At 38.6% G+C, this 19933-nt stretch overlaps 1 protein-coding gene across 5 annotated transcripts in view; it reads left to right on the forward strand.

Moving 5' to 3' along the window:
- Positions 1 to 19933, forward strand: part of LOC102230576 (CREB-binding protein) — a 39066-nt gene that overhangs the window by 13912 nt on the left and 5221 nt on the right. The window contains exons 3-26 of one of the 5 annotated variants that reach the window (XM_023348773.1): positions 4549 to 4716; positions 5443 to 5695; positions 7770 to 7883; positions 9316 to 9555; positions 9661 to 9760; positions 9867 to 10007; positions 10086 to 10203; positions 10301 to 10475; positions 10589 to 10651; positions 10869 to 10984; positions 12160 to 12345; positions 12432 to 12821; positions 13744 to 13926; positions 14008 to 14188; positions 15618 to 15736; positions 15829 to 16068; positions 16995 to 17083; positions 17956 to 18066; positions 18159 to 18215; positions 18315 to 18392; positions 19079 to 19146; positions 19247 to 19397; positions 19521 to 19667; positions 19762 to 19875. In XM_023348773.1, coding sequence (XP_023204541.1) covers positions 4549 to 4716; positions 5443 to 5695; positions 7770 to 7883; positions 9316 to 9555; positions 9661 to 9760; positions 9867 to 10007; positions 10086 to 10203; positions 10301 to 10475; positions 10589 to 10651; positions 10869 to 10984; positions 12160 to 12345; positions 12432 to 12821; positions 13744 to 13926; positions 14008 to 14188; positions 15618 to 15736; positions 15829 to 16068; positions 16995 to 17083; positions 17956 to 18066; positions 18159 to 18215; positions 18315 to 18392; positions 19079 to 19146; positions 19247 to 19397; positions 19521 to 19667; positions 19762 to 19875 — 3602 coding nt within the window. The remainder of the gene's footprint in view (positions 1 to 4548; positions 4717 to 5442; positions 5696 to 7769; positions 7884 to 9315; positions 9556 to 9660; positions 9761 to 9866; positions 10008 to 10085; positions 10204 to 10300; positions 10476 to 10588; positions 10652 to 10868; positions 10985 to 12159; positions 12346 to 12431; positions 12822 to 13743; positions 13927 to 14007; positions 14189 to 15617; positions 15737 to 15828; positions 16069 to 16994; positions 17084 to 17955; positions 18067 to 18158; positions 18216 to 18314; positions 18393 to 19078; positions 19147 to 19246; positions 19398 to 19520; positions 19668 to 19761; positions 19876 to 19933) is intronic. The other 4 variants (XM_014472603.2, XM_023348775.1, XM_023348777.1 and 1 more) reach the window with 4 other exon arrangements.

Here is a 19933-nt window from a genome sequence, read left to right on the forward strand (position 1 = left end):
AAAATTTTATTGTTCATCACTTTTAGTTGTCCATTTGATCTGTCCTTCTCTGGAGGTAAATGGTTAGCTTAAATATAAGAACTTGTTTAGGAAGTTCCCAACACTTGAGGATAATGAACATGCAAAGTTTTATACTCATTGTAAGAGTTTATTATTAACACTTGAAGAAATGAGGCTCACAGGCTGAGGGGAGGTACTGGAGGCTTTCCGTTGCTGCGTTGCCTTCCTCTTCCCTGCCGACAATCCCCTGATAAAGGCAGTTCATCAAGTGGGAGAAGCCATTGGTAGGAGAGGTTGGATGTGTGAATGAGAGGCAGACAAGCATCTGTGGGTTTTATGTGCAGGGGAGGGGGAGGGGCAGGCAGGCAGCGGTGCAGTGCTCATTTGTTGTGCAAGCTGGTCTTTCTCTGTGTGTCACGTACCGTTTTTCTTTAGACTGGGCAGGGCTTGCTCTGTCGGGCTGCTTAAGCCACGGCAGAAGAAGAAAGTCGGGACCGGCAGCAAATCGCTTTATGCCAGGAACGTCTGTTAAATTTGTTGAATTAATTAATTAATTAAAAATAAAAGCACTAATCCACTTCTGTTCTTTTTGACTGTTTTTCTCCCATAGATTTCAGCTCCATGTGCCTCTAGTTTTCTTGCAGTGGTCCAGTTATTGAAGAAAATACATAATCCTTACATTGGGAGCAACTAATTATAGAAAAGCTTAATTGAGAAAGAAAAATGCTGAACCTCCTGCCAACAAGTAAGGGTGCTCAGCATGCCTTTAACTGTGTTGCATTTAAAAATGTTAGCAACACAAGCTAATTTTTATAGAGGCACTGCTCAACAAAGCTGTCAGCTAAAAGCTTTTATTCCTCATATTAAGTAGAAATGGAACAGTAACTTTAAAATACATAAGAATTGTTTTGTGATCCATTCCAGTGCTAACACAAATAAAATATACCACAAAAATGTAAGTATTCCACTATAGTGCAGGGGCTGGTGATAATAATTTTTATCGTAATATTCTAGTATATTAAAGTGTTTAATGTTTTGAAGTAATCATAAGTCTTTTGACTCTTTTTGGCACTTAAATCTTTATCACTGCATACAGTAAGAGCCTCACCGAAACAAATATTGCTCTAAAACCAGAATAAGTTATGTTAACAAATCTCTTCTCTCAACAGTAACGTTAGAATTTTGCTAAACAGTGCACAATTGTTGCACATTATTAAATGTAAATGCATTTATTGATAAACTTTTATTATCAAACTTTAAACAAAATGAGTCTGAAAAACTAATCTGTTTATACTGTCTTTTTTTGGATCAGTCAGTCAATTGAAGTTGGGCCCCATTATTGCAGGATGGATTTCAAAGGACCAATAAATGATGCAATATATACCCATTCCTATAAAATGTGATGCTCCTTGTATAGAAACCAGTTATTCACATAAAATGTATAAAATACTTTTTTTCTCTGCCCTACATGTTTTTTTTAATACCAAATATTAGTTTTTGAGAGTTTTTACTTTCCTCAAAATGTTGACGACTTTCAAGTGAAATTTAGACACAACTATGTATTTCAAGAAATCAGCCAGGTTATCAGGATTCTCCTTAATATTTGGATAAACTTTCCAGATGACTGAAAATGCCATGTTCATCTGTGAGAATATCCAACCATCATACTTTTCTGGAAGGGTTGCATGTGTCAGAAATCAACATGTTTTAGTGCAAAATTTGCATATCAGCTCCAGAACATCATCAGCCACAGTCAAACGAGTCCAGTTTAAGATGGGCTAAAAGGCATCTTAAACCAAGTCACAAAGCAACATAAAAAGACAGATTACAGATTAGAAATGTGCACAGAGAGAGTTTAATTTTTACAGACGTCTCATGAGGTGTGATCAAACTAAATTAGAATTTTTGCACCATAACGGCCGTTGGTACATTCGGAGAAAAAAGGGAAATGCTTCAAAGCCTGAGAGCACCATTCTTACTGTGAAGTATGGGGGTGGCAGCATCATGTTGTGTGGGTGTTTTCCAATTAAGAACATTAAGTGGAAATAATATAGCAAAATCTCCAGACATTGTCAAGAAGTTATTAGGAGTGAATGTGTATTTGACAGGGACCATAAGCATTCTGCCAGAATGTTACTTTTGGACAGAAAAATGTTGATTTGGTCCTAATTTTATCTGTCATATATTGAGGAAATATATGTAAACGCTTGATTTTGAAAAATGAAAGCACATTACTTCACATTATTCCTGCATTTAGAAAATGGAAACAATTTCAGTTTGTTGACCATATTTTAATGCCTGTTAAGAATGAATTTGATACCAAAGAAAACACATGGTTGTATATTAAGCTTCTGTTTTGAATTTGAATTGGGAAATTCCCCCTTTGTTAGGCTGCTATCTTTTGTGTGTACAAGGGTACCAAACATAATATGACACTTCAAAATAAGCTTTATGTTGGATTTTATGAAAAGACCAGTGTTTCCCCTAGAGACTTTTGTCTTAGGGGCGGGGGTTCTGCAAAGACAAAAAATACCTTGACAGGTAATTTTTTCATTGTTTTTTTTTTTAATATCAGCAATTGCTTTGTAGAGCAATTGTTTGATGTAATCAAGGTAACAGCCATTAATACAAACTAAATATATTTAACAGCTACTGAAGAAGTACTTGAACATGTCTTGAATATGTCTACATGTTCAACAGAATATTCCTAAGGAAGACAAATTTGAGAATCTTCATAATTCATCTTTTCTACTATATTTATATATTTCTCTTAATGTCTATATTTTTATCTATCTTCATATTTCTGTCTTTATCTCAGCTTTTGAATGTTTCTGTCTCTGTGCTTTTCAGTCTTTGTCTACTGTATCTCTCTCTCTCTCGCTCTCTCTCTCTCATGTATACATTTCCTTACGGAGCTCAGTCTTATACAGCCAGAGGGAGCATTTCCCCTCTGACAGCCAAGCCAGGTCAAAACCTTTTAGTCAGTGATGACTGGATTTTTGCTGTTTGTCAGGGGCAGGGCATGAAGCGTTTGGGCTATATTATATGTTTGTACCTGAGATTTGCTCCTGCTGCTTCTCACAGAAAGGAAGTGCTTCCATGAATGAAGCTGAGCTTGTTTAAAAAGACACGGATATGCTTGCTCGGTTTGCAAGTTTTTGCAACATGGTTTCTGTTTGTGTGTTGTGTGTTCACCAGCACGGAAGCACATGACCTGCAGTGTGTTAGCGTTGGTGACGGTGTATGAAGCGTGTGTTTTCATCCAGCTTTTATAAAATTCGTAATTTCATAATAGCGAGCTGAAAGTAGAGGAGCGACCACTTGGGGACAGAAATAGCTCATGATGTGATCTTCTGACATTATTTACATATTTTAGATATACGTTATAACTTTGAACCTTAATCTTTTTGGGGTGATGGTAGGAGAAATGCTCAAAAGTATTTTTGATGGGATGCTCTGCACCTTTGGCATTCTTGTTTTCTTGTTGTGTTTACTTCTAACCTGGTGTTGAAACATTACGTACATGTCTAATTGCGCTACTGGGGGATAAAAGTTGCATTTTGGGACGATCTCTGTGTTTCCGTGTTGACATTGGTATTTTTGAAACTGGCAAACCTGTTAAGAAAAAACATTCCTGTGTGGAGGGGACCTAAGATAAGTCAGTGTGGGTTAATTGCAGTCAGCATCATCATTGCATTCTAAATGAAATTGTCTAAATGGTCCATTTTCCTAATAACATTCAACCATAGCTAAAGAGAATTTATTTAGGTTTTAGTAAGTTGAAATAACTATTCACTAGTTATTTGAATAGCATAATGCTATTTTCACTAATAGCGTTATGAGCTATTAGTGAAAAACACAAAAATGGGCAAATGACACCTTATCCTTAATATGGTTTGAATCTTACAGTTGTTTTTGGTAGATATTACCACAGCTCTTCTTTTGAAATGATGTCGGGAGATTGGATTCACTTCTATCAGTACAAATTCCAACTCCCCTTAAGATTCCACCATTTATTTGCACAATTGCGTATGTTTCTTACTAGATAATGACATAGGTCAGGGGTGCCCAAAGTTAGTTCTTGAGGGCTGACATCCTGCATGTTTTAGTTCTCTTCCTGGTTTGACACACCTGGATCCAATGATGGCTCATTAGAAGGCCTGAGAAGTACATTGACGTGCTGAAAAGATTTTTACTATCACCAGAGAGAGAACTAAAACATGCGGGATCTTGGCCCTCGAGGACCGACTTTGGGCACCCCTGACATAGGTGAAACTAAAAGAATATCAGAGTTCAGAAATGTTCCATCATGGTTGATAGGTTTAGCTTACTCCCTACTTAATTGCACATGGCCCAAATTTGGCAGTTTGAGTAAATTTAGCCATCCTAAAATCTTTTTTTTTTTTTTAAGGACTGCTATTTTGTTGTGAGAGAAAGCCAGCCAAGCTCCTCAATTTTAACCAGTTGGATGTTTGGGCAGGAACGGAGAAACTGCGATATGCTGAGACTCAGCCTGTGACCAGCCATTGTCCTGTTTGCTCTCTGTAGATGGTGATGTCAGGAGCTCCGTTCGGCCAGCAGTATGGTCAGGCCGGGGTGCAGCAGATGGGGACAGCAGGGGTCAATGCCCAACAACTCCAGAACAAGACGGCCCTTTCTAACAACCTGCCCCCATTCCCTGCTGACTTAAAGGGAGCTGGGAATGTGCCAAACATGGTGAGTGTTTTAGCCCCTACATGACCTGCTGCCTGTTGTCTGATTTGCGTTTCTGAAGTCATCCTTCAATGCTGTAGAAAAAAAATACAGTGTTGGTTATATTTATCTTGTTAATATATGTTTTACTTCATCATTTCTTTAAAATATAAGCTGTAGGTTTTAATAATTCTCAAAACAAAATGTAGGATTTATGCAGCTGTGTTGGTTTTGAGAAATTGATTAAACGAAACTAAGACTAAAATGACCACGTAATTCATTAAAGTGTGGCTAAGTGGTAATCCTCTTTTTGCTCGACAGCTTAAACTTCACAATGTCTGCATACAGCTGTAGTTAAAATTGGGGTGTAAAAACTTCAATTGTTCACTTCATTGATTCATTTCATACCACCAGTTTAACTGAGAGCCATTTAAATATGAAGAAAACAGAAAATTTAGGGATTTTTAATTCTGACCTTTTCTGGGATTAAAGGTCATTTCCTCAATTTCTAGGTATAAATATTGCTACTATAATTAGACATCAAACTTCAATTTCTATGCTTTTTGTGTTGATCTTTTTTTTAATTTTTAACTGCTTTTCTTGTTAATCTGCTAAAGCCAAACCTCAAGTTTTAATTCTTGCACTTTATTATGCACATCATTTTATTTTCATACACTTTTAAAGTTTGAAATGAGCAACATTTGACAATAGAGTAATATAATAACCATGTGTGTCTGCACGCCATTGCAGGCCCAGATGCAGCAGCAGGTAACATCGATGGGTATGGTCCCGGGGGCTGGCGGCGTATCTGGAGGGCCGACTGCCGACCCCGAGAAACGAAAACTCATTCAGCAGCAGCTGGTCCTGCTGCTCCACGCACACAAGTGCCAACGGCGGGAACAGGCCAATGGAGAAGTGAGGGCCTGTACTCTGCCTCACTGCCGCACCATGAAGAACGTACTCAACCACATGACTCACTGCCAAGCTGGCAAGTCTTGCCAGGGTGAGTAAAAAATTACAATAATAAACATTTACTAATATTAAGAAAAGACAAAAACTAGAGTTGACATATATTTTGTTAGGTGTTGTTGGGTGTGAGTGATTAGCATAGATAGCATTACTAAAACAGTGCTGTCTGTGTGTTTTCCCTTGAGAATGTCGATTGATTTCTCAGTCAATGATTCTTCAAAACAAACTGAGGTTGAAAGCTTAGATGGAGAAAACAGAAACTTGACTACGTTTAACCTTCCTGTTATCTGCTAAAGTCTTGTTCTCTAACAGCCAAAATGAATCATTGAACAGCTATTTATCTTGAACGTTTCTTTTTAAGAAGCTTTTTTAACATATCTTTGACATCCTTATAACACCTCACTGACACTAAAAATAGACATCTTGAACTTTCTTCTCTAAGTAACAGCATCTACACCAACGAATGTTGTGTTAAGGTGTGTTCACTGATTGGATTTTCTTTTTGATTTTTGAGTGGTCAATTAGTGTACAGAGCTGGTTGAGATGTAAAACTTTAGCTTCTGCTAATTTCTTGTCTTGTCTGCAGTAGTACAGTCAATGTTTTATACTTCAGTTTTGAGCCGCATAGCAAAGCTCTTAATTTACTGGTACATTTTAGTTTGGTCATAGTCAAACTAATGAAATCCCTGGCTGAAATGAGCCTCCTCTGCAGGGTGGCTGGGTTCCTCCTTGGGGAAAGGCTGTTACAGTACACACATTTCAAACTTGATACCAGTACTAAGAAAAATTCTCAATACTTGATACCATTTTCAATACAGCAGCAACTTCTTTAAAAAATTTGAAGTCTTTCAGAAGCGGCTCATTGTTTTGGGCCCAGTAAGCGTCTGCAGGGAGGGGATGAAGCTCAGTATCTGCTATTGCAGCTCTGCTGCCAGAAGAAGCAATTGTAAATGAATCAGTTTGTATAGATTTTATTGCAAATGAGTACATTTGAATAAATATTTTTTTTAGTATTGATTTTGTTGAAATCTTAGATATTTTGACAACCCCAGACAGAAGTAGCCATCAAAGGTCTGTCTGACAGTCTGGTCATAACTGGTTGAATATCATCAGCAGTAATACTCGGGTAGGCGGTCACTTTTAAATGATGGAAAAGGGCCCAAAGTGTGAAAAATGAAATATTTTTTCCAGGACTATTGTCCAATTGAACTGTAGCCACACTTTTTTATTGTTAACTGACAGGATCTGGGATAGCTATTCAACCTGATGTATTTCCATAGATGGTTTTCTACATATCTTAAAAAAGTGATCTGCCCTTTCACCTCTCACTCACTTACTTGCTTTTCACTGAATGATTTGTAAAATTTATAAGTCAGAGTGATGCTTCTGCCTTAAAATCACAGCTCTAGACCAGCTTCTCTGTCACTAACACCCTTCTCTATTCCGATGCTCTCTTTGAACTTAAGCTAGTTATCTTCATCTTCTTCTCCACGTCCAGATGCCTAAATGAACAGAGGTGCTACCGTAAATTAACTTTTTGCTCTAACAAGTGATTACACCGGTACACTTGCCTAATAAAACGGCTTCTGTTAGTATCTTGTTTACATGACAAGATGCAAAAAGCAGTGATTTTGTGTGTAAAGTGCTTTGAGCACAGACACTGGAGGAGGGGTTATTTGATGCCTGTTTAGTGCGATTTCCAGGCAGTTACCCCACTTCCCAGAGTATATAGCTAAACGTCTGCGTGTCCATGTTTTATTGCTTTAGTGGAGCCGGTTACTTCAGCTGACTGGCTGAACCCTAGTGACTGACAACATCAGCAAACATTAATTTAATCGTTTCAAACTGCTGGAAGGAAGGTTGTTTTACATTTAATATGTTTACACTGGTCCCCATCAGACACCAAGGGTCTGTGAACTTTGAACTTTAATGTTTATGCTGTTTCAGTTGTTTAAATAAATTAAAAGGTACATTCATGGTTTTACAACATGTTGACTAATTGATTTTGCGTTGCTAATTTCATATATTTGCAGGGTGATTTGAGCGTGTTGGTTTACTTGTTAATTCTTCTCACTGAGAGTTACTGTGTGCTTTCATTTTTTCTTCAGTGGCTCACTGTGCATCATCCAGGCAGATCATCTCTCACTGGAAGAACTGTACACGACACGACTGCCCCGTCTGCTTGCCTTTAAAGAATGCAAGTGACAAGAGAAATCAGCAGCGTAAGTAACTCCAGGAACGTTTGCTCAGTAGCTTTTTTTAAAAACATTTTAAGAAGTGCTCAACAAACAGCAGCGAGCCTCAAGGAAGTAAGTGTATCATGAAGTGGTGCCACCTGCAGGCGGAGTTTTCCTGCTACACGGCTGTGCTGGCTCGCTAGCTCTGAGCTTTGACTGTGAGAGGATTCCTCTAGAAAGGGAGGGCCTGTAATGTGACACCCAGGGAGGGGCTTGGTGGCTCTGCTATTAGCGGGGGGCAGGGTCTCAGGACAGCATGCTTTCTAATTGGTTAAAAGCCGCTATGACAGGTTTAAATCCCCCACAGAGGCAGCATGCTCACTGTCAGCAATCAACACAGCAGGGAGCTGCACAGGTTATACATGAGTCCTTCTTCAGCTGCCATTTTCTGTTGTTTTTTTTATTTTTATTTTTAAATACATTATTAAATGTTATTACTCATTTACTAAAATTATTGTCATGACTAAAGTAGTCAAAAGGAGAAAAAGTTTCCTTGTGGAGCGTTAGATCTTTCTAACGTTTTTTCATTTTTACATTTTTTACTATGATTAATATTGAAATAAAACATTCTTGGCAACATTTGTGATGCAAGAGAAGATATAAGAAAAAGATGCAATTTTCTTCTATTTTCTTCATTTGATCAACTTAGTTTAACTTAGTCATTTTATTATATTATATTTTTTCCACTAATTAAGTAATATTGGGATTTTAACCCATTTGCTTGCTTGCTATTTTTGAATAATTAAGAGCAGACAAAAATGCATTGATGCCAAATGTTTTGTTACTTATAGGTCTTTTAACTTATTAATTTTTATGTTCTTTATTATGTGTTCATTTAACAAAAATGCAGATTTTATATGTGGAAATTAATAGTTTGCTAGCATTATTTTTGTTTTTAGCTACAAACCAAGCCAAAAAGCTAAATTGTTATAATTCAATTTCAAATTTTTTACTCAATATTTTTTTACAATTTTTTTCTCACTGAATAATTCATTTACATCCATTATTATGTATGTTTCAATAATTAAAAACATACAAAAGCTTGAGATGGCTCTTATATGCTTTTATATTTTATCTGGAATATGTTTACTTTTTGGTTATTGTTTTCCCCTCTGATTCAGAATGACAACCATTTAGCAACATTATTTTTTGGAGTTTTAATAAATAAGAGCAAACAAAAGCACAAGATGCAAAGTTTTCTAACTCACATTCTCTTTTTCTTTTTTTTTTTTTAACCATTTTTAGGTTTTGTTCATTTTTTGACTCATTACTTTTGTGATACTAATACTTTACAAGCATTTTTGATATAGATCATTTAAATTACAAGCTGCAAAGTTTGCTTATGTACTAATAACCTCATAATAATTATTTTTATTCAGCTTTACCAAACAGTGGGTGTGTTAATCTCTCTCTCCAGCCATGTTGAGCTCTCCCGGAGCCAGCCTGCAGAATGCCATCAGTACAGTCGGACCCGGCCAGCCGAGCGCCACAGCCATCAACAGCGCTCCCACACACATTGACCCCAGCTCTATGCAGAGGGCTTACGCAGCTCTGGGCCTCCCATATGGGAACCATTCCCCTGCTCAGGTCCAGGGTCAGGGTCCGGCTCAGCAGAACCCCCAGGCACACCAGCAGCTACGAAATATGAACTCACTCGGTATGAAACCAAAAAGTCTTTAGCTGCATTTTTTTTTGGTGTTTACCTAAACTGTTCAGTCACTGTGCTTGTATGTAAACTTTTGTTAATGTTTGTTAATATCAGGCACTAATCAGATGAACCAGATGGCAGGAGGCCTGGGTAGCCATTCCTCCGACCAGACGGGCTTGCTCTCCGACTCCTCGCTCCCCTCTTCGCTCAACAAGTGAGCCTTATTATTTCTACTTGACTCAACTCTTACAGAATATGGGCTCTGTCCATATTCTGCTTCTTTTATGAAATGAGCCTAAAGAGAAACCTTTTCTGTCCAGCAGGCAGCTACTGCCAGATGGATCAGAGGTAGAAGGTATGGGAAACCTCCCCGCTGCCACCCCGCTCTCTGCTTCAGGGGTAAGAAAGGCCTGGCATGAACACGTGACTCAGGGCCTGCGCTCCCATCTGGTGCACAAACTGTAAGTTTACTACATAAGCAGGTGTGTCTGTAGAATATATTGTTGTTCAGCAGATAAACTCAGCTTCTCATCCTGCAGAGTACAAGCCATATTCCCGACCCCAGACCCTGCAGCTCTGAAGGACAGGCGAATGGAGAACTTGGTGGCTTACGCACGCAAAGTTGAGGGAGACATGTATGAGTCAGCAAACAGCAGGGTATTATGATACTCTTAGTTGTTTTATTTATCATTTCAACTCAATAATTGTTCTTTAACCTTTTCTGATCTCATGGTTTTCTTGTCCATCTAATTAGGATGAGTACTACCACTTCCTGGCAGAAAAAATTTACAAGATCCAGAAAGAGCTGGAGGAGAAGAGACGCTCGCGTCTGCAGAAACAGCCCATCATGGTGGGCGCTCCCGGACCCCAGCAGCCTGGTATGGCTCAGCCCAACAGCATGGGCCCTGCACAGGCCGTTCGACCTCCAAGTTAGTAGAAACACCCCGTAACACCTTGGTTTATTGGTTAAAGCTGCTCACTTTGTTTTCAGATACTAAGAGCAACTTTTAATAAAGCATATTTCTGTCTTACCTCCGTGCAGATGGACCTGCAACAATGCCCAACATGCCAAATCAGATGATGAACCGTATGCAGGTGGATCAAGGTATATCTATCAAGTTGTTACATGTGTTTCTAATTAATATCAGAACCACAACTGTAAACACTATGTAAATAAAGCCGTTTAGTAAAGCCTGAGATTATTGAACCACTCTTTCAGTCAGTTGGTTTAGTGCCCCTGCCAGCCCATTCGGGCATTGAATATTAAATTACATCAACTCCCCTGAAGAGGTATGTAATTGTACATAAATATGTTCCCACAGGAATCAATCAGTTTAACCCAATGGCGATGCAGAATGCACAGATGCCTCAGGCACCCATGGGAGCGAGGGCTCCTTCCCCAATGAGCCATCCGCAGCAGATGAACATGAATTCTGTGGTGAGATTGGTTTCCCAGTTTTTATGATTATTATTATTATTATTATTATTATTATTATTATTATTATTATGATTATGTTGGTTTCTTTTAAGAACACATTGCAAAAAACCCCTTTTCAACTATTTTAATGTATTAGGTGTTTTGTTTTTTTACATTTGAAAACAAGTTCATGAAACAAGATGTTAAAACTATGACGATGTATAATTTGTAGATTTCACCTAACAGATCAATCTTTAATTTTAATATCAAAAGTGTCCTGCTAATGTTGTTGTAAGGTGCCTTTAATTGAGGCTGATCAAACTTCTGGTGGTTTAAATTTTCTCACTGCAGCTCCAGTTGTAGAGGAGGGAATGTTCCTGTTGGCATCTACTATTTTGTAGCCATCTGCTCTATTTGAATTGAATGTTCTCTTAACTATTCCTATTTTGAAGACTCCCCTCATATTCATATGCCAGGGAAATTAGATGTTATGGATTAGTGACAATAAAATACTTAAAAGCAATAAAAAACTGAAAAATCAAGTAGAAAGAAAATTAATTTTAGTTTAAAAGAAATGGGTAGTAATTTTAAACTAAAATTACTACAGGTAATAGATCAAATAAAAGAGATAACTTGAAAAAAGAGAAATTCCTTTAAATGGGATTTTTTGGGGTCTTTCCTCTATTGATTAAGTCATCTGGAAGATTTTGACTTTTTTATATTCAGAGTGTATAATGTGACTACAGGAAGACATTACATTTATATTAAAGGAGTGATATTACTTACTACAAATGTGACACATCCCATTAACATTTCGCTAAATTTTTTGAGAAGTCAAGGAAAACGTTTGTCCTGGTTCTAAAGAAATAAAGGAAAGTGAAGCCTCAATTTATTTTCGGAAATGATAAATAATTCACAATAGGGATAATTCACATTTAAGCTATATAGATCCATTCAAAAAGAATAATCTTCAACATTAAATTTTTTCCTTCTTGATAGCTCTTTCATTAAAACCTCAAACTGATTTCCTCCTCTGCATTTTAATACAGTTTTTTTAAAATTATGTTTTTAATTAATATCTTGTTCTTTGGTTATGATTCTAGCAGTGTAGTCTACATTCAGAGTAAAAATAATTTTCTATAAAAATTCATTTGTTGATTTTCTGATGTGTTTGTGTCATCTCTACCACTTTCCAGATGGGCATGTCTCCATCCAGGATGCCCCCGAACCAAGGCATGATGGGTAATCATGCTAATAGCATGACTCAACCAGCCACCCAAGGCCAGTACCTGCAGCAGGGTCAGTATCCTGGTGCTGCAGGTGGAGCCATGAATGTGAATATAGGCATGGGTCAGACTATGCCACAGGCTGCCGTTGCACAGGTGAGATGATCTGTGAAGTTGGATGAAACTAGTCGTCCCAATAAATATTAGGCAATGCTAATAGTGAGGTTCCCCTTTTTTTCCAGCAACAACAAACCTCTAACCTCCCTCTGAATGCACTGGGCTCCCAGTTGCCCTCTGGACCCACCACCCAACCCACCCGGGGCACCCCCCCTCCACCCAGCATCAGCCAGCAGCAGCAGCAGCAGCAGCAGCAGCAGCAGCAGCAGCAGCAGCAGCAGCAGCAGCATGCTCCCACACAGGCCCAGGTGCCGCAGCAGCCCTCCACTCCTGGCTCTGCAGTAGGACACCCCTCTACCCCAACCCACATTCCAAGTAGCCTTCCTCGCCCCCCTGCAGCTATGAGCACTCCCCCTGACCCCTCCCAGCCTCTGACACCCCTGCAGCCTCCTTCTGAGCCCCCCAGCCAGATGCAGCAGCCCACCTCTGTGCAGCCTCAGCACCCTAGTACACCGGTGAGATCCTTGTTCTGCCTGAATGCTAAAAACTGGCCTATACAGGGTTTGTACGGGTGCTTAAAATCCTTGAAAATGCTTAAATTTCAATTTTGTGTTTTCAAGGTTTGGGAAGTGCTTGATTTCTGTATAATGTCCTTGAAATTTCGAACAGCATAGTTTTGTAATAAAGTGCAATTTAACACTGGATTAACAGCCTAAACTTGGAAATCGTTACTTAGGTATTTTTTATACACCTAATGAAACAATACAAACATGTTTTTTCTCACTGACGTTACATCAGACCAAAATTTTCTTGGCATAGGTCACTTAGAATTACTAAAATTATTTCTGTTTTTAGAAAAAAAATTTTTGTAACTTTCTTTGTACGTTATTTTTAAGCGTTACATTAGGCCATTTAGCCTAACATTGGTTGGGTTTCTGTCAATGTGACAAATATTTATTATTCCTAATGGCTCAAGGACGTATTGGTCAGTGTAATTGAAATGAACATTGACTTAAATTTTATGTTAGTTATTGAAATTCTCAGGTGTTGGTGTTTTGTTCTTGGATCAGTCAGGTGTATAGGCTGTGTGTGAGAAACATTTTAAAACGTAACATTTTGTTATTTTTTCATATACCTTTTCCCTGTGGAATACTATTACAAAACTTTAATAATAGTAATAAATGATGTGATACAATAGTGAAACTGTTTTTTTTTAGTTCACTTGTATTGTTTTTATCTCCAAAGCAGGACAATTTTCAAAACTTACCTTGAAAATGTTTGAAAAGTTCTTAAATTTTACTGTGGGAAAAGTGTACGAACCCTGCTTATACCACCACTGGTTTAAATTCAACTTCCTGGCTGGTCTTTTTAAATCTTCTCATCATTCATTCTTATTTGATAAAATGATTAATGTAGTGATCATTTTGTCTCTTGAAGTTGTCCCAGGCTGCTGCCGGTATTGATAACAGAGTACCCACTCCTGGCTCTGTGGCTGAACTGAGCTCCCTGCAGGCTCTGCCTGACATGACCAGCTCTGAGGTCAAATCCGAAGTCAAAGAGGAAGAAGAAGAGGAGGAGGACAGCAAGTCTGGAAAAAAGCAAAATGATGTAAAGATGGAAGTATGTACATTTATTTTGCATTTAAAAGAAATTGGAGCAAAGCTATGAAGGTAAATGTGGGTTTTATTTCTTGTTACCCAGCAGGACGATGAAACCAAACCCTCCCTGGTGAAGAAGGAGGAAATGGATGCAGCAGAACCAAAGCAGGAACCCATGGAGACGGACGAGAAGAAGCCAGAGGTGAAGGTGGAACCCAAAGAAGAGGAGGACGGTGCGTCCACCAGCACATCAGCCACTTCCACTGCTCAGAACCGCAAAAAAAGTAAGACCACTCATCCACTTTGATGTTTTATTTGTTGACAATATTAACATTTTAGGACCAGTTTCTGATAACCTGATTTTCGTACAGCTTTGACCAACCTTTTCTGATTCTGTTCAAGTCAGATCTCTCCTAAGCTATAATAGAAGGAGATAGAAGACCTGCCATAGCCCATCATTAATTAGTTATACTGGGAACTAAAGCTATGTCATGCCGCTGCAATGTATGAGAGCAGTTAGTGTATATCAGGATTTTAATAATAATAATAAAAAGGTCAAAATGATGACAAAGTTGCATTTAACGCAATATAGATAGAACAGCTTTGCTTGGTGTGTGAATCTATACGTTGATATTTTAAACTAGCTTTAGCAACTTATATTAGCGATTAGCACAGGTAACATTATTAAAGTCACAGCCTTTGTGCTTATTCCCCAGAGTGTAGATCCTGACCTTAACTCTGGGATTTCCAACTTGTTCATAAGCAGAGGTGGAAGCATGAAAGTATAAAACAGCAACTTTTGTGTCAAATTTTCAACTATTCCTTTGTCTGCTGAATTTCTGGCTTTGTTGCATATGAGACAAACTGCAGACATTTTCTGTCCTCCGTTTTCAAACTTCTCACTGATACTGAAGATGACTGACTGTCAGGGCCCTTCCTTGAGGCTCTGCAACCATTCTGAGGATTGTTTTCATCGGTGCAGGAATGACCAGTTCGCTGAGTGATAAAAAGCTAGATTTCAGATTTTTCAGGAAATCCCAGTTCTGATACAATCCCCTGCTGGTTAGACTATTATTAAAATGTGTTAAATAAGTTTGAGTACAGATAGAGGTGGTGAATCATATTAGGTCTGCAGCGGTTGAACGTAATCTATTATATTGACTCAAAAAATCTAGTCTTTAGAAATATCAATCTCCTTATACATAGGCAACGCACCAAGGCAATGTTTCTGTTAGCAAATAGGCAACATAAAGCTGAGCACTTTTTCCAATTTTTGTTATTCTCCAATGCACATCCATCTTAAACCCTCATAATTAATGGGAGCGACGGTAATGACATTTTACTGCTAACAAGTTAGGGTCGGCATTAAAAGGAGAGTGAAGAATTTGAGGACAAAGCTTTACAGTTTATTAGCTTTTAAGCAATTTAGGTTTCATTACTATCTAAAATACTCCAACTGATTAAACCTGGACTAAACAGTAGTACATTAAACTGATATCATTAAACACAGTTTGGAATTTGTGAACATTTAAGCAGTATTACTGCAACTATTAAAGGTTTGACCCAACCTAAATTGGCCTAACAGCCTAATTAAGCCATCAATAAATCCTGATTGTTGCTTGTTTCCACTGGAAAACACTGGTGTACATAAATTTTTAGGCTGACTTAAGAAAGCTGTTATTTAGTTCCACTGAAGAGTTGTCTTCCATCCAGTTTTCAAGCCAGAGGAACTGAGACAAGCACTGATGCCCACTCTTGAGGCCCTCTACAGACAAGACCCCGAGTCCCTACCCTTCAGGCAACCTGTAGACCCCATGGTGCTCGGCATTCCTGTAAGTGTCAACAATTTTCTGAACGGACTTATTTATTCCATAACACAGACACTGCTACAACTGGAATCTTTGTCCCACCCGTCTTCCTGCAGGACTACTTTGACATAGTGAAGAACCCCATCGACTTATCCACCATCAAACGCAAGCTGGACACGGGTCAGTACCAGGAGCCGTGGCAGTATGTGGATGACATCTGGCTCATGTTCAACAACGCCTGGCTGTATAACCGCAAAACGTCACGCGTCTACAAGTACTGCACCAAGCTGGCCGAGGTGTTCGAAGCAGAGATTGATCCCGTCATGCAGGTTCTGGGCTACTGCTGTGGCAGGAAGGTGAGACGGTAACACAGCGCCGCAGATATGCCTATGTGCTTCATTTTTTATTAAAAGCATCTTCACTTCACACTTGTGGTGCTTTGAAAAATGATTAATATCCCCTGTAACTCATTGAAATTATGAATAGGACATTTAATCTGTTTTCTTACAGATTTTTTGTGATAAATCAACACAAAAACAATGCAAGGTGGAAGGAAAAATTAGGTCGCAGTGGTTTAGATTAAACCATATTTAGCTTTAAGAATGGCTTAGTCAAAATCCACAATAAAATCTGATTCAGAATCTGAGCCAATAAAAAAGTCTGTGGTTGTAGTTGGAATAAGTTTAAGAGCATGGAAGTTAGTGCTGAGCAATTTCAACATTTTATAGAGCAACTGAAATGAAAATATACAAATTTATGCTTTAAAATTCAATAAATACATGCGGCCTTTCTGGCAGTGCATGGAGATATCATTATTTGAAAGCACTCATACAAGATGGACGCCGTATTTCAAGCTGTCAACTTGATTTTCATCACTTTAAGCTTGCACTAAGACATATTTGCACTTTTAAACAGAACTGCAAGCAGGTTTTGTTGGTCAATATTTTTCTAGTTGAGGAAGTGGGCCTGCAATTCATAACACCCCCAATGCTTAAAGAAATTATGCAGTTTAGTTTATTTACTAAATAATAAGGTTTTATTTAAAACATTTCTTTGCTTTTAATGAAAAACATACTAAATTAGATACCGAATTGTTCATTTGAAACTTCATCACAATAAATATTCAAAATTGCTCAATGCTGATGAAATATTGTGATTTATTTCATCCATTTGACCCAACTCTAGTGTGATTACTTTTCCAAAACATTCCATATATCCATGGCCGCAGATGAAATCTTTCAGAGGAGTCTGGACGATAACATTTTCTTATTTTTATCAACAGTACGAGTTTTCACCTCAGACGCTTTGTTGCTACGGCAAACAGTTGTGTACCATCTCCAGAGACAGCACCTACTACAGCTACCAGAACAGGTAGGAGGGTGTTATTACACTGGTTGGGGGGGCTGTACTTGAATATTTGTAAAGGTTTAGAAAGCCTCTTTACACTTTACACCCCCCAAAAAACCTTAACGCTCAGGTAATGAGATGGTAATTATGGAGGGTTGCAGACACAACGGGCTGGTATCTTTCTTTATCAGTCTGTGCTCAGTTCAAAGGTTTACTTTCACAAGAATCTGGCACCAAAGCCCCCCCTTCTGTTTTGAATGTGCTACTGCACCTTAGTGGAGCACAATACAGTTTCCTACTCTTGCAAATGCTTTGATGTTTCACATCTTAATATCAAGTATTTTCCACAGATTTACATGAACCATTGTTTAACCTATTGGCTTTCAACGTAATTTTGTCAAAGTGTAATGTTCCCTTTAGCCAGTTATGCACCTAGGTTGCATTTATAGATGAAAAGATAAAAAGTGTCTGTGTTAGCTTGAAATAAAAGCTTGTGTATTTGTTATTGCATCAATGCCTCTTCTGACCATCGTGACATTCATTCTCACCACCCCTGGTGCATGTTGTCATGTCATAAACCATTACAGTGAAACTGTCCATTCACCAGCATGCTGTTTGAAATAATTTCTCGTTTTTTGATAACTTTTTCTTAACGCACAGTTTTTAGTATTTTGCCTTCCTCATCATTTTTCCAGTTTGCATGAGTCGCTGAATCATGACCAGTTCAGTTGTGACTAACTTGTACCTCTGCCTGTGTGTGTGTCCGTCTATCCGTCCGTCTGTCCGTCCATCTATCTGTCCGTCTATCCGCCCATGCTCGGTCCGCCCTTGTTGCCATGTGCTCCATTCGCTCTGCACTCTCCCACCTGTGCTGCTACTGTGTGTGCTGGCTGCAGTTCACCCAAATATGGCCTTATTGCCGACAGGTATCACTATTGTGAGAAGTGCTTCAATGAGATCCAGGGCAACAGTGTGAACCTGGGGGACGACCCGGCACAACCGCAGACGTGAGTGGCCCAAACCTGAAAATCTGCTGGGGATCATCTTTTTGTCTCATATGAGCCAACGTCAACATATTTCTTTGTTCTCTTCCGTGCAGGAAAATATCTAAAGATCAGTTTGAAAAGAAGAAAAATGATACGTTGGACCCTGAACCGTGAGTGCACTGTGGCCAGTACAAGAAGTTCAACGGTATTTGAGTGAAATGTCTCACTATAGCTTTTGGTGAAAATGAAACATGTTTGTCTGTTTTTAGGTTTGTTGAATGTAAAGACTGTGGAAGAAAAATGCATCAGATCTGTGTGCTGCACTACGATGTCATTTGGCCCTCTGGGTGAGTCTTGTTCTTCAACATTGTGACTAAAACAAACAAAATATGCTCTTATAGGAACATAAAAGTATTGATACTCCAACTACGACCTTATTGACAATTTTATGTGATAGACAAACAGAGCAGAGTTCTTTAGACATTTATTCACCCTTTTACTCTGACATCTCTAGTTCCTCTAATAACCTCCCCAGCAAAACATGGTGTTGTCAGTATCACGCTGTGGTGATGCCATGGAGATGGCAACTGGTCATTTTTGTTAAATATAGGAAGAAAATTGGTTAGGAAGTTCATCAGCAGGGCAGTGGCCCTAAACATATAGCCTGAGCTGCACTGGTATAGTTTAGATCAAAATGGATTAATGTTTGATACTGGCCTAGTCAAAGTCCAGACCAAAATCTATTGGACAGTCTGTGGAAGGATTTGAAAATGGCCATTCACAGACACTCTCTGTCTAATCTGACTTAGTTTTGGGTAATTTACAGAGAAGAATCTGCAAAAACGTTTAGCTGCAGGAGGTTGACCACATATAAATGGTCACCACAATTTACAGCATTTTATTGGTTACAAAAAAAGGACATCAACCAACTATTATGCCCTACTCATCATCTGACAAAAATCAATTTACTTTTGCAAGGTGCTGTATTTTCTAAAAGCCTTGCAGGTTGACCAAATCTTTAATTTGTCTCCAGCTTCGTTTGTGACAATTGCCTGAGAAAATCAGGAAAAACAAGGAAGGAGAACAAGTTCTCAGCAAAAAGTGAGTTTAACATTTGATGGAAAAAGAAAAAGGTTAATATTTTCCTCTAAACTAAATGTCTGTGATCTGAATTAATTTTAAAATTGTTTTGTTTTACTAGGGTTGCAGACTACAAGGTTGGGGACGTACATTGAAGACAGAGTAAACAAGTACTTAAAAAGGCAGAACCACCCAGAAGCTGGTGAAGTGTTTGTGCGAGTTGTTGCCAGCTCTGATAAAACTGTGGATATTAAGCCTGGCATGAAGTCTAGGTGAGGCAGCTTACACCCAAGATGGATAAGTTATATTGCACTTTGATCTTGTATGCATTTTGTTTTTCTTTCTTTTTTTTTTTTTGTATTGTTGTGACTAAGGATTTGTTGTTGCGCCCACAGGTTTGTAGACTCAGGTGAGATGATGGCGAACTTCCCTTACAGAACCAAAGCACTTTTTGCATTCGAGGAAATCGATGGCGTGGACGTTTGTTTCTTCGGCATGCATGTACAGGAGTATGGCTCAGATTGCCCTTTTCCAAACACAAGGTAATGCTACAGTTCAATAAAAACCTTAACGGATGTCTTACTAATTTGTCAGTTTATTTAGGTTTTTAATGCTTTGCCCTGTTTTTCCTTTCAGACGGGTTTACATATCATACCTCGACAGTGTTCACTTCTTCAAGCCACGTGTGCTAAGGACTGCAGTGTACCACGAGATCTTGATAGGCTACCTGGAGTATGTGAGGAAACTTGGGTAAGTCCAAGCACTCTTTGTTTTTCACTTACCACCTATGCGGTATAGGAATGTAGTG

This window comes from Xiphophorus maculatus, chromosome 16 (assembly GCF_002775205.1).
Source record: "Xiphophorus maculatus strain JP 163 A chromosome 16, X_maculatus-5.0-male, whole genome shotgun sequence".
Classification (NCBI taxonomy): domain Eukaryota; kingdom Metazoa; phylum Chordata; class Actinopteri; order Cyprinodontiformes; family Poeciliidae; genus Xiphophorus; species Xiphophorus maculatus.